This window comes from Microtus ochrogaster, chromosome 6, assembly GCF_000317375.1.
Source record: "Microtus ochrogaster isolate Prairie Vole_2 chromosome 6, MicOch1.0, whole genome shotgun sequence".
Taxonomy (NCBI): domain Eukaryota; kingdom Metazoa; phylum Chordata; class Mammalia; order Rodentia; family Cricetidae; genus Microtus; species Microtus ochrogaster.
This window is the reverse complement of record NC_022013.1, coordinates 18,906,701-18,921,006: the sequence shown is the minus strand read 5'-3', so window position 1 is coordinate 18,921,006 and position 14,306 is coordinate 18,906,701. Positions and strand designations below refer to the sequence as shown.

General features: G+C 39.1%; 1 protein-coding gene across 1 annotated transcript in view; it reads right to left on the bottom strand.

Annotated features, from left to right (window-relative positions):
• The window catches only part of Cdh20 (cadherin 20), a 255,653-nt gene that overhangs the window by 27,350 nt on the left and 213,997 nt on the right, over positions 1 to 14,306 (bottom strand). The window contains exon 7 of the mRNA XM_005348282.3: positions 8,577 to 8,830. Coding sequence (XP_005348339.1) covers positions 8,577 to 8,830 — 254 coding nt within the window. The remainder of the gene's footprint in view (positions 1 to 8,576; positions 8,831 to 14,306) is intronic.

Sequence of the window (14,306 nt, the reverse complement as noted above, 5' to 3'; positions counted from 1 at the left end):
TTACATCCGGGGCTCCCCATGCTTCTACAACCAGGACGAGGGTGGTTAGTAATCTTAGTTACCCTTACATCCGGGGCTCCCCATGCTTCTACAACTAGGACCAGAAGTGGCTAATAGCCCAAATAGCTGTAGGACCCAAACAAGGTCAGATCCTTCCCTAGGCCCTTAAGCTAGTAACCTGTCTTTAGAACCCATATTCTTGGAAGAAGTGACATGTACCGCAAGTCAAGTTTTGATGTAATCATGCTTCCTTCTGCACCGGGAATTATATTACAACGGGAAACTTTTTTTCCCCAAATTGTACTGTGTTTTAAATATGCTGACAATGAACCACCTGGCTGCAGACTCCCCAAAGCCTCAATCCTGGTTGAGAAGTCTTTCTGCACCAAGTTTTCAGTTTCATCTTTTCGTGGTTTGCTTCCCTGCCTGGAAACCTACAGCATTCCCCTCAATTCTTTGGATTTTTGTTAAGATAACAAGACCACATAATGGTGTGAAAGAACTGTCCTTGATGGCTGGTGTTTGGAAAACTGCCTGTCCACATACAGATGTGCCTTACCCTTTTCACAATAATCAGCTCCAATGAAGAAGAGACTTAAGGTCAGAAAATCAATCTACCAAAAGAAAACTATTCAACATTGGTCTTGGCTGTGATGTCTTGGATATAATCCAAACAGCACAGAAGCAGAAAGAGCAAAAACAAAAAAACAAAAAACAAAAAAAAAAACAAAAAACAAACAAACAAAAAAACAAAAAAAGAAACTGCATTGAACTGAAGATTTTGCGTAGCAAAGGAAACAATCACGAGATGAAAGAAAACTCCAAAATTGGGAAAAAGAATAAGGAGTTAGTGTTCAAAATAAAGAAGTGGCTAGTTATTCAAAGGCCAGTAGATATAATAGCTGAAGTGTGTCTACAGCGGTCACATTACTATGCATCTAACACAGCTTTTTTCAACATTCTCATAGCTTTGGAAATTTATCCTAATCCTCAGGTAAGCAAACAAAAATTTATAGCAATTAAGTCACTTTCAACTAAGAGTTAAACCATCTCAATGGCGTTATAGCTGCACTGTTCTTACAGATTGCTTTTAAATAGAGGCCAGGGAAAATATTGAGTTCAAAACTTTAATAAAAGTTGACAGAAATAGCAGTCTTTGTCTTAAAGTTGTTGAGGTGGAGAAATTGCAATTTTCTAAAAACTTTATTTTTAATTTATTTTGAGTTATGTGTGTGTGTGTGTGTGTGTGTGTGTGTGTGTGTGTGTGTGTGTGTCTTTGGGGGAAATGTGCCAAGAGAAGGCATTGGATCTCCCAGAGGTCGAGTTAACAGGCAGCAGTGAGCCACCTAATGTGAGTGCTGGGAGCCAAACTTGGGTTCTCTTCAAGAAGAGTGAGCATTCTTAGCCACTGAAGCGTCTCTCTGCTGAAACTGTAATTTTGATAGTAATAACTTGAAGTGCAGTGTTTTTCACAATTCAGCTTGGTGAGGTGTGAAATGAATATAGCTCATATGATTAGTATTGAAATAAAATGAAGTGGAGTGAGATATGTGCATGCCAAATTATAACATATAGTTAGGGTAAATATTAATGTAAGAAAAACTTTATCTGTCTATCTATCTATCATCTATCTATCTATCATCTATCTATCTATCTATCTATCTATCTATCTATCTATCTATCATCTATCTATCTATCATCTATCTATCTATCATCTATCTATCTATCTATCTATCTATCTATCTATCTATCTATCTATCTATCATCTATCTACCTATCATCTATCTATCTATCTATCTATCTATCTATCTATCTATCTATCTATCTATCTACCATCTATCGCTCTACAAAACATTTTGCTTCAAGTGTATACATTTCTGTAGAGATTCACGATTGCTATTCAGAGACTTAGGATTTAAAAAGAGCAGATGAGTAAGAGTCAAAGAAATTGGAGTAACTTCAGTTATGAATTCAGAGGGAATAACTTCTGTTATGACTTCTTAAGTCATAATAGGGAATTTAAGGAAGTCAACTAACCTCTCTGCAGGTTATCCTGTTTAACAAACATTTATTATTTGCTAGGCTTTGCTTAAAACATTGACTGTAGTGAGTCATTTAGCATACAAGTAACACCACTGGTAGGCATTATTATTATTTTTTAGCCATAAATGTTTATTAAAAAGGAATAAAAGAGAGAAAGGGAAAGAGAGAGGGAGGGAGGGAAGGAGGGAGGGAGGGAGAGAAGAGAGAAAAGGAGGGAGAGAGAGAGGAGGAGAGAGGCAAAGCCCTGTCTGTACACCGGGAGAGAAAAGCAGGAAGAGCCATTATTATTATTTCTGTTTTATAGATCAGACAATCAAGAGGCTTAAGAGGTTAAGTCACTTATCCAAGGTCACACTACTAGGAATCAAATCTAGGGAGTTCAGCTTCAGGTTTTGACCCCTTTGCAACACCTACCAATGCTTTATTGACATATGGATTGTAGAAGACTGCCCTAGAACACAGTTTTACTTCTTCATGAGACATGATAACAAATGGTTAACTCTTTAATAAAAATGACCTTGTATTTACAATACTCATTTTAAAATGAGCTGGGCTATGGTAGTTTCTTCTGAATACACCTGTGACTTAGCTTCAAAGTTTATCAGCTGCCTTAAGAGCTGAATTTCTTTCAGAAAATAGAAGTACTGGTTGGCTAACGGTAGTCTAATCTTTCAGCCTGGAGACACAAGAAAAGCCCCACATTTGGTCACCAGAGCATGACCTGGATGGCAGCTCTCCAGGCTGTAGGCATATCGCTGGGGGAGAAGAACCCATGGGGAACTAGAGAGCTACCCCACCACAGCAAATGTCACAGATGGCATGGAAAATGGAGTGACAGAAATAACCAAGTCACAGGACCCCTGACAGCACTGCCTGGTCGACACAGTAGGAGCCTGCCTTAGGGAGCTTCTCTCATCAAGTAGAATCCCCTCTTCAATTTCCCAAGCTAGACTACAGTGAGGGAATAATGGCCTTTATTTCTCTGAATGGGGCACTGGGCCAATTTCTAGGGTGTAGGAGAACAAATTGAAAGTACAGATACAGATGGAAAACAAGGAAATTGGGGCCTAGTAGTGAAGCCTATATGCAGTTTTCCTGTCTCCAACTGTAACATTCTCGCCTATTACGAACAGAATATTCTTAGCACACATATGCAAAGCTGCCTTGGGCAGATAGCGCTGACATTTGGCTGCTTGGATGAGGACATTCTTCTCTGTCCTGAGCAGGATGGCTGGATTCACACACACACACACACACACACACACACACACACACACACACACACACACACACACACCCCAGGATGGCACAGGAGGTCAGGCTGTTTCCATACCAGCAGACGTTGCTTTTAGTTGCTAAATGGCTCACTATCCCCCTGACTGGAGTTTTTTTTATTACTATTTTTTGAGTATTTATCAATGTTAGGATGGATCTAAACTTTGTAGTTCTCATATGCAAACAATTAAATCTATAGTATTTGGTGAATTACAAGTGAATAAGGTCTGGCACATATCTTAGTACAGCATCATCTTTTTAGAAAGGAGATTATATAAATCCTAATAATCTAATAACCTTTTTAAATATTTTTTTTTGGTTTTTTTGAGACAGGGTTTCTCTGAATAACAGTCCTAGCTGTCCTAGAACTAGCTCTTGTAGACCAGGCTGGTCTCAAACTCACAGGGATTCACTTGCCTCTGCCTCTTGAGTGCTGGGATTAAAGGCATGCGCCATCACCGTCCAGCCCGTAATAATCTTCTAAAAACCTTACATGGCCTTCAATGTGTAGTATTTTAACTTTAGATGATAGGTTGGTTTGGGAGGCTGTTTAGTATGCGTTTTGCTTTTAATGATCCAAATTATTAAATATTTATAAGAAAATTGTATGTTAGCTATGTAGCATAATATACAAATTAAACTTAAAACGGTTTCATTTAAAAAAATTTTAAATAATATTTTTGTGTGTTGGTCTATGTAAAGGTATTTGCATGTTTGTGTGCAGATGTATACACTTGTGTTCATATAGAGGGTGTGAGATCCATTGGGAACTGGAGTTAGCAGGCATTTGTAGGCTGCCTAGAGATTATTTCATGGGTGATGGAGTCTGAACTCTGGTGCTCATGATGAATCAGCAAGAACTCTTAACCACAGAGCCGTCTCTCCAGCTCTTCCCTCCAATTAACTGGCATCTTAAAATGAGGATATTATGAATACTTTGGAGAACTGTTCACAGGGGAAAGCAATTCCAAATAGCTTAGCAAATAAGAGCCACAAAGCTGACTTTTCATTAATTTTCCTTTTGAGATCTCTGAGAATCTGGGATCCTTTATGTTCTTGTGAACCTAGAGGCAATTCCATGCTTCTGTGGGATGACACAGAGTCAGCCAAGGACCTTATATCTACCACTGTAAACTCTATTATTTGAGGAGAAATTGTGTACATGACACCTTGTCTTTTTACTCTACACCTGGAACCCTGTTTTTGCCAGTTTTTCCCCTAAAGATATAGAGCTATTCCCCAGAGCAGCCAGTGGACCCTGTTTTAGCCTCAGTGTGCACATGCTGACAGATGTCTCTTCAAAGGGCCTATTTGAAGTGACATTTTTCTGTTCCTTCATTTTGTTTGCTGCAGTCACAAGTGCATCTTGAAATATGAATGCTTTTCTCTCCCCACTGCCCTGCTGAGATGGCTTAAGATAATGGCTGTAGTACTGAATCCCAGATAGTCCCTGTGAAGTTGTGTGTGTGTGTGCGCACGCGTGCACACGTATGCAGACACACATACTTTTATACTGACTGCATTTAGTCTCCTGATTTATTTGCTACTTATTAGTGTGACACCTAATCAGACTCTGTTTCCATAGAGGTCGTCCGCAGTCAGAATCTGGGAGAGCATGTGGAAATATACTGCCCAGTCCATAGTCCACGTTAGAACGTGTATCTCCTTTCCATTCCATTCACACTGGCTTCATTCCCGGCCACGAGGTGTTATTCTGTATTAACACCTGTATTATTAATGTCCCACATTACCCTCTTTGACAGCAAAACTACTATCTCACAAAATAATAGTTATATAATTAATAAGTCATGATCACAAAGATACAATCATGCTTTTCTGAAAATAGAAATGTATCCGTTTCATTGTGTTGTGATGGTTATGGGGACATTATGCTTCACTTATGTAGTTTTACAACAAAAAGACTAAAGTTGAAATATAAATTTACAAAGTATAACTCAGAAAGATTTGCTGTTTTTTATTATTAAATTAAAGCACTAAAACCACTTTTAGCCATTTCGATGCTTGAACATGTAATGTGTTTACTAGTTAGTCAGAGAAAGCAGATTTTCCCCTGGTAGAGTTATTCTCTGGAGAAAACCAGTTAAACTCCAAAAACACAATTTCATTAAATACAAAATGGCACCAGATGAGGGAAGTAGCCAGATGACAGAAAGGGCTTGATAAATGGGGGTATGTTCAAAATGTTTTATCTGTACCGAGGCTCCAGATTCATTTTACTGTGAGACTTTTAACAATTAACGGGACAGATGGCCTCAAACAGCCTTGGAGTTCTGATCTTTGTGAATCTGGCTTCAGAGGCTTGGCAGTGGCTATGGAAGGTTGAGGTGTCAACCTGTCTATCAGCTTCTAGAGATGACTGGAAACAGCCAAGCTTCTAAGAGTAATTCTCCAGTCTTGAGTGGGTAGCATCTCAGTTGGAATCTTCTGTAGCAAAGCAGACCTTGGAGGGACAGAGATGGAGGATGGTGCTTAGTATAGAGAATTCTCTGACCAACCTGTCTGCCATCAAAGACACTGACCTTAGGAAACGTTTCTGTGCCTGTTTTTTTTCTATAATATAAAGAAATATATGGTATATAATATGTTCCTACTTGGTTTTAATTAGTGTTTGGGATCAGGGACTCCCTGCAAGTAACTATACAAAGTATCATTCTATAGTTGTTTAATGTTGGGAGTTGTGATACCTCCAACCCTGCACTTTAGGATTGCTTTACCTATTTAAGAGTCTTTGCTGTTATTAGCATTTGTTATACATAATTACATAACAATGGGCTTCAATGTGATGCTTTCATAGATGTATGCAATGTATTTTTATCACACCCACTTCCTGTTACATTCTTTTGTCCTCTCAGCCCTCCTGATCTTTTTCCTCTTCCCAACTAGTCCCTCTTCTACTTCATGTCTGGGGATTTTTATTTATTTATTTATTTATTTATTTATTGGTTGTTTTGTTCATTAGTCGATTGGTGCCAGAAGTGTTCTTTGATTTGGGAGTACCCAATGAGTTTTTATAAGGATTGCTTACAGGAACAGAGGCATCTCACCAGTGCCTAAACCTCTGAAGAAAATGTTTCTCCTCCTCCAGCAATCATAAACTGCTTATAGATTTGTAGAGAGAGGGGTGAGGCCTCATGAGCCGGCCCATTTCCATGGTAAGATGTAGGCTGTGCCTGTCTTCTGCAGGTAGTCATAACTGCTGTCACTCAAGCATGAAACTGCCAGGCTATGCTTAGACGACAACCTTCCTCAACACTCCATCACGTCTTCCAGCTCTTAAATTCTACCTGTCCCCCTCTTCCTCCATGTTCCCTGAGCATTGGAGGGAACCTATGGCTATATACCCAAAGATCACTTAGAACCCAGAAATAAACACAAACGGTTGCAGCCACCTATTTTTTTTCGGGGTTGTTAAAGTCATCTCTTGGAAAAAGCACAAGCTCTTCAATAAGTGATGCTGAGAAAGCTGGATATTCACACACTGAACGACGAAGCTGGAGCCATGTCTCTCACGCCTTACACAAAGGAGCTTCAAGTGGATCAAAGATCTTAACATATGGCCTGGAACCTTGAAACTTTGAGTGGAAAATACAGACAATGTGTTTCAAGATACAGGTATAGGTAAGATCTTTCTAGAAAGGAGTCTAACTACACAGGACATAATTCTGAAAACTGACAAATATAATTCCATGAACTCAAGCAGATTCTGTAAGCCAAAAGAATTCATCATGGAGAATAGATGCTACCTGGAAAGGAATAAATCTGTGCGAATTGTGCATCAGATAGGAGATCAATGCCTAGAATACACAGTGAACTGCAAAAATTAAATACCAGTACTTCCTACAAATCATGCAAGTTGAAAAATGGGCTAATAACCTGATCTGACAGTTCTTAAAAGAAGAAATAAAAGCAGGCAATAACTGTTTGAAAATGTGCTCAATACTCTTAACCATCAAAGAAAGCAAATTATAACTGCCTTGAGATTGCATCTCTCTCCAGAAAACAAACAAGAAAATACTAGTTGGGATGCAGAAAAAAGAGGCCCCTTTAGACATTCCTGGTGGAAATGTAATCTGCAGCTGCTCCTATATCAGTGTGGGGGTTCCTCCAAAATAGAACGACCATGTGACCCAGCTCTATCTGTTCTGGTTATTTACCCAAAGGACTCAGGCCCACATACTCCAGGCGCAGAGATACTTGTACAAACAGGTTTGTTGCTCTTCTGCTCATAATAGCTAAGTAGTAGGACCAGCCTAGACATCTATCAACAGATGGGTAGATATAGAATATGTGGCTAATACACACAGTGGTATTTTGTTCATCCATGAAGAAAGAAAAATGAAGTCCTGGCATTTTCAGGAAAGTGGATGAAATAGAACACAATGCTAAGCAAAGTAAACCAGACTCCACCATGTTTTCTCAGATATGTGGTGTTGTGGAATGTACATATATGTTTGTGTATATGCACACACGTGTGTGTGTGTGTGTGTGTGTGTGTGTGTCTGTGTAGGACATAAAAAGACCATAAGTAGGATATCTTGAGGGGAAAATAGGATAGTAGAATTTCTGTGACATGAAAGTAGAAAGGATGGCCATTTGTGGGGGCAGAAGGGAACCTAAAAAATGGGGTAAAGGTCATTATGGAGGGAGAGGAATAAGAACAAAGTATGAAGACATAAAAATGCCACAACAAAACTCATTTCTTTGTACTTAACTTAAAAAGAGAATACTAAAGTTGAAATGAGGAGTGATTTTGAAGATTTTGACATTTGTGTGTGACTGAGGTTGTTTTGTATTGGTGGGTCCTCTCTTAGGCTGTTCATATCACTGCTCCAAAACATTTGGCAGTACCTGGGTACATTTTTGGTTACTAAAGCTTGGAGGCTGATATTAGCATTTTTGTGGGTGAAGACCAGAGATTCTGACTTTAGTGTTTTCAATGCTTAGGACAGGCTCCAAAATCACCAAAGACCAAGTAGAAGTGGAGCCATGATTGAGAATTAAAGGTATGCATATGTGTATATTTGAGCTAAATGAAAGTGAATTTAGGATATAATGACATTTAATTTTCCAATTACATGATGTTATTATGTTATTTGAACAACAACAAAAATCTCAGAAAAGAATTTCCAGAGGAGGGATTTAAAGAGGAAAAAAGAAGGGAGAAAATACCAGAACTTTGCATAAAAGGTAAAGAAAAATTCCAGGATATAAAGACAACGTGAAATCTATGGGAAAACCTGATTGAGTTGTTGGACACATCTGGGTCCTTGGCAGAAATAATCTGTATGGTTGTTCCAATCGTCACATCCTCAGGCACCTCCACGAAATAAAAGCCAGGTTCAAACACAGGCGGCTCATCCACATCCTCCACACTGATGTGCACGGTGGTCGTGTCCTGAAATGGGCCAAGGTTCAGAAAACGCATCTCCAGGTGAGGATTGGCTCCTTCCACCTTCAGAGTATAGCTTTTCTTGCTTTCAAAACTCAGGGGCTGAAAGGCAATGAGAAGAAAAATGGTCAGCTGGTAGCATACATATCCAGAGTCAAAAAGACAGACAATTCTGGTGATTGGTTGAGAACCCCCAGATTCATTAAAACAGTGAGAAAAGAGAAAAAAGTAAAAACAGGGACATCTTGTCTTGTTCTAAAGCTCTCAGTGATAACATCAGATTTAATCACAGGTGAGAAGGAAGGAAGATGTCTGGTAAACTCAGTTTTAACTTATTTAACTTTACTCAGCATGGTCTGGAGAGAAAGTCTGAGGACCCGTTTTGGACCACCCTAATTTTAATAAGGAAAGTTTTGTTTCCTGAAAACCCTTTTGTTGCAGGTGGACAATATGGCCCTGAAGACCTTGTGTTCAGAGGCATTTCTCCCTTGGAAAGACATTGGGCAATTAAGACCAAACTGGTGTTCTGTCTTAGGAAGTCCATGTGATTAGACTTTTGATTTATTGTTTTCTTCTTAAAATTTTTCTTTTTGAAGGGAACTGATTTGGGGGAGAAATTGGACTGGTGAGCGTGGAGGAGTGAGGAAGGATGGTGGGGGAGTGAGTGCAAGCAAGATAAAATGATATGGAAATGAACAAGCATTTCTTTGTGAAACTCATCATTGTCTATCCTAGCTAAAAAATGAGTAGATTTGTTTTCTTCTTGAATTCAAAGCAACAGTGATTCTTTCTAAGGAAATACATTAGGTGCTTCACATAACATATATCCTTGGCACACCATGTCACACAGACCTTTGTTTATTTAGTTTATCATAGATGGTCCCTTTTACACTTTACTTTAAAATCAGTTTGGCATCAGACTTTGAATTCAGAAAGCTCAGAAGATAGGACTAAGGTGATACATAGTGACAGCTAAGATGATGGCTCAAATGTACAATTTCTTTGACCAGGGCTCATGAACAAGAAATCAGTTTTATCTGTTATGATTCCATATTATAAAATATAAAATTGGGAGAGTAAAGAGATGGATGGTTCAGTGGTTAAGAATGATTTCTGCCTTTTAGAGGACCCACATTCTGTCCATAGCATCCATGTAGGGAGGGCAACCCTTTATTACAAAATATCAGTGTTTCTTCAGATTCAAGGTCAAAAGCAAAGACTCAGTTGGGTTTTATTCCCCAGTGTGTAGTAAGGCCAAAGACCCCAAATGTAGTAAAAAGTTATTAATGTATTAAGTAGTGCCACAAGTTTCTTCTATGCATTAACATTTATATTATGGCATATAAGGGTTTGGTGTTAACGTCTTTTTCTGGGGTGTAGGTTCTCATTGTATTTTATATGTTGGGGGTTCAGCCTTTTTCTAATAGATGCTACATCACAATTACTGGTGCTTAGCTGGTGATGAGCTCTGATGTTAGTGCCCATGCAAGCTGTATGCAATGAAAGGCATTAGTGCTGCATGCGAGTCTCATTTTGCACAGGGTTTATACTGCATGCACTGGAATTTACTGCTGTCAAAAATGTCTTCTGAAAGACTGTGTAGGCAGAAGGGTACTGAAGCACCAGCAGGGAGCAAACCCGATACAGGCAAGGTAAATATAATATATCCAACTGTGTCTCCAAGAGCTCTTCAAATAATTACAAAGAAGGCATTGGATCACATAAAGTTGGATTTTTGAAGGGCTATATAAAATAATAATGAGGATTGTAATTCATGGTCTATTAGAATTAGAGAAGTATAAAACTTATGTGTTTTGTGACCTGCCTAAGAAGAGAATGGACTCCCTACAACTACTTATTTTTGCTTGCAAATGGAAGCTAAGCTGAAGACTAAAAAATGGAATTATCATGCTACTATAGAACAAAGAACACTCTGAAAATTACATATTTCAAGGCATATTTCAAGCATTTAAGAAACTGAAAATCAATTGACTGATTACTTAAAAGCTAAAATGACACATGTCCTGTGTAGCAATCATGGTGGTTGTATGAAGAACCAATTCTTTCAATTCAGCTTAATATTTTTTGAAAAAAAATGTACTTTTTAAACAAAGAATAGACCCTAGGGAAAATAAATCAAAAGTAAAACTTTTGTTTCAGTTTTGACTGACATTATTAATGACAAAGGAAGATGATGGGTGTGGATCAGACATCTGGGAGTTGTTCTAGACATATGGATTTACCGGTCAATCACCTTTAAAATGTTTATTATATGTGTCTAGTCTATCTATCCATTTTATCGGTCTTGTTCTTAATTATATTTTTTTCTGGCAGCTCATATGTTTAGAAAAGGAATTTAAACAGCCTAAGAAACATTTATGTTTGTTTTGATTGAACTTGGATACTCTTTGGATAGTGACATTGAGAGACAGAGTTCTAGCTTGCAACGTCTAATCTTTTTCAGATAAAGAAGGTAGAGAAAAGAAATTTTTAGTTTGCTCAAATTATAATATTAATAAATATATTTTAAAAGTGAATGTTTGTAATGATATCTAACCTATAAAATAATTTAATATGTCACTATACTTGTATCATTTAGAATGTTTTTTAAATAAATTTTAACTTAAATATTAAGTATCCTAAAGGCTCCATCTTATGATTAGTTAATTTTTGAATAGGTGACTTTTGCATTCAAGAAATTATTTTAAACTTTGGGCATTTTTTAGTGGTTAGTGGTGTGTTAATAGCTGAAACAAAATATATAATTGGAAGATGTTTTCAATCCTTTCCCTTGTAACAAATTGATATTATTTTTAGTCATGTTATAAAGTTAGCATATATTATTAATTTTCAAATGTAATGACTTATAATGGTTGATTATATGAATGTGTTTGAGGATTCATAAGTCTGTCTTAGCATTTTATACTGTTTCAAGATCAGTATGTACTGGCCATGAAGATTTCTGGTTGGAGAAATTTGGCGTATGTCTGTTCTTTTGCTGTCCTGTATTTTTGCTGTTACCCTAATGTGGCTGGCTTTGGATCAGGTTTCTGAAGTTCAGTCCTTTGGACACTTAGTGTTGATTTGTGAATGAAGAGGTGAAAGTGATTCCAGTTTAGTGACTACCAAGGGTTGCTGGGGTCCTGCCGGCCACACATGCTGCTGTTTGGGTAATGTCCCAAGCAGATAGATGGTAGTGCTGAGGGCAAGGGTGATTACTAACAGAGGCCACCTATAAGGCCTCTGAGTAGATGGCAGCAGGGTAGGGCTGTGGAGTTCTTACCAGAGATGATATGAGTGTGTAGAAGCTTGGGGAAAGTCTCTGGCAGGTGGCAGGTGAGAGTTACAAATGCCTATGTGCATGGCTGCTTGGGACGGGTCTTGGGCAGCAGGTGGTGGGTAGATTGAAGCGCCTTAACATGTGTACTTGGTGTGAGCAGCTGCTGGGCAAGGTCACCAGGAAGGCAGCAGGTTGAGGTTGCTTATAAAACAAACCAATGTTTTACAAGTTAATGTTTTAAATTATATGTTCATTTGTAAATTATTAGATTCAATTTATTAGTATGTATAGGAATGCTTATGTCTGTGCATAGGCTCAAAGTTGGCAACATGTGTATTTAACTGTGCTATTCTGTGTTTACTGAGGCAGGATCTCTCACTGAACCTAGATACCCGGGATCCTGTGTCATTTTAAAATCCTGTGTTGGATTAAACATAGAATGCCACAACTGCCCACTTTTTTAGTAGGTTCTGGGGAACTCTGGTATTTATGCTTTATTCACTGATCCAGCTCCTTAGGCCATAAATTTAGTTTTAAAAAAAGTTTAATCTGTGTTAGGAGATTAAGGTGGGATTTCTCTCTGTATGCTGTGATTATGTTTTATTGCCATTGGTTAATAAAGAAGCTGTTTCTGCCAGTGGCTTAGCAGAATAGAACAAGGCAGGAATTCCAAGCAGATAGATAAAACCTGAGAAAACTTAAAAATGAATTCTAGATACACACACACACACACACACACACACACACACACACGATTTAACACAGTTTCTTGGTAGCCACATTTTTTTTTCCAATGGGCTCTATTTGCTGGTGGTAAGCAAGGGTGTCATGGCTCCTTTAAGAGAGGTCTTCCTGATTCAGCATTAGCAGCAAAAAAGAAAAAAGAAAGAAAGAAAAGAAAAGAAAAAGAAAAAAATGTAGCTTATATGTGGGAGCCTAGCCTGTTTGGATGCTCACCTTCCTAGACCTGGATGGAGGGGGGAGAGGACCTTGGACTTCCCACAGGGCAGGGAACCCTGACTGCTCTTCGGACTGGAGAGGGAGGGGGAGGGGAATGGGGAGTGGGGGGAAGGGGAGGGAAAAGGGAGGTGGGGAGGAGGCAGAAATTTTTAATAAAAACATATTGAAAAAAAAGGAAATGGCATCTTCTTGGTTTGTGCTAGTTTCATGAACAGCTCTGACTCTTTCAGGAAGCCAAACATTTGAATGAGATTTGTGGGCAGCATGCTGCAAGTTAGTTGATGACAGCATGGGCCAACTATTTACCTGGGTTGAGGGGGTAAGGACGACTCCCACCTGGCAGTCTCAGAGTGAATGGACCTCTGCCTTGTTGGATTGGGTGGAACCAAAAGGCAAAGAAGCCTTAGTCCTAACCATGCTGCTTAGTATTTTAAGAAGCAGTCCTGGTCAGAAAAGGATTACAGATACATAATAAAGATAAATTCAGAGCCCAGAGACCTGATCTCGGCGCCAGGAGAGCCAACATTGGGGTGGGTTTCTGACTCCACGGCACCAGCCCGGGACTGGGAACTCAGAAGTTCCTCAACCCCCTATCCTTCTTGGGCTCTCTGCAGGGCCTCTACTCCCTGCATACTGCCTCTTTCTTCCTATCCCACCCAGCTTGCATCCAGAACGCTCCCCACTTCGGCCCCACTGTCCTCTTTCGACTCATAACATCACCCAGCCCAGCCTGTTTGGGCACTGGGTCCAAATCCTCAGGGCAACCAAGCCGGCCAGAGTTCCTTTGTTACTATAGCCTGCCTGCACCAAGTAAGGTAGGCGCTTTGTTTACGAGCTACCCAACCAGCATGGAGACCTGATCTCAGCGCCAGGAGAGCCAGCATTGGGGAGAGCCATCACTGGGAAGGTACATCAGTAGGCAAGGAGACCTGATCCTGTAAAAGAAGATCCATAGGGGAGCATTCAGAGGAAGAGATGGGCAGGCGCCAATGCATGAATTCACCCAACAATCTGAAAAGAAACATGAAGCCACCAGAAACCAGCAACCTCACAACAGGAGGACATGAACACCTTAATCAAGAAGAAGTAGAAAAGATTGACTTCATGAAACTGATTGATGCCCCTAAACAGCAGGTAAAGAAGGCCCTTATAGAAATGGATGAGAAATATAACAGAAAGTTTGAAGAATTGAATAAATCAGTGAATTATACCCTAGAAAACCAAGGAAAAACAATGAAACAGATAATGGAAACAGTTCAAGACTTGAAAACTGAAATGGAGGCAAAGAAGAAAACACAAACAGAGGGACGGCTGGACATGGAAAATTTAAGTAAACAA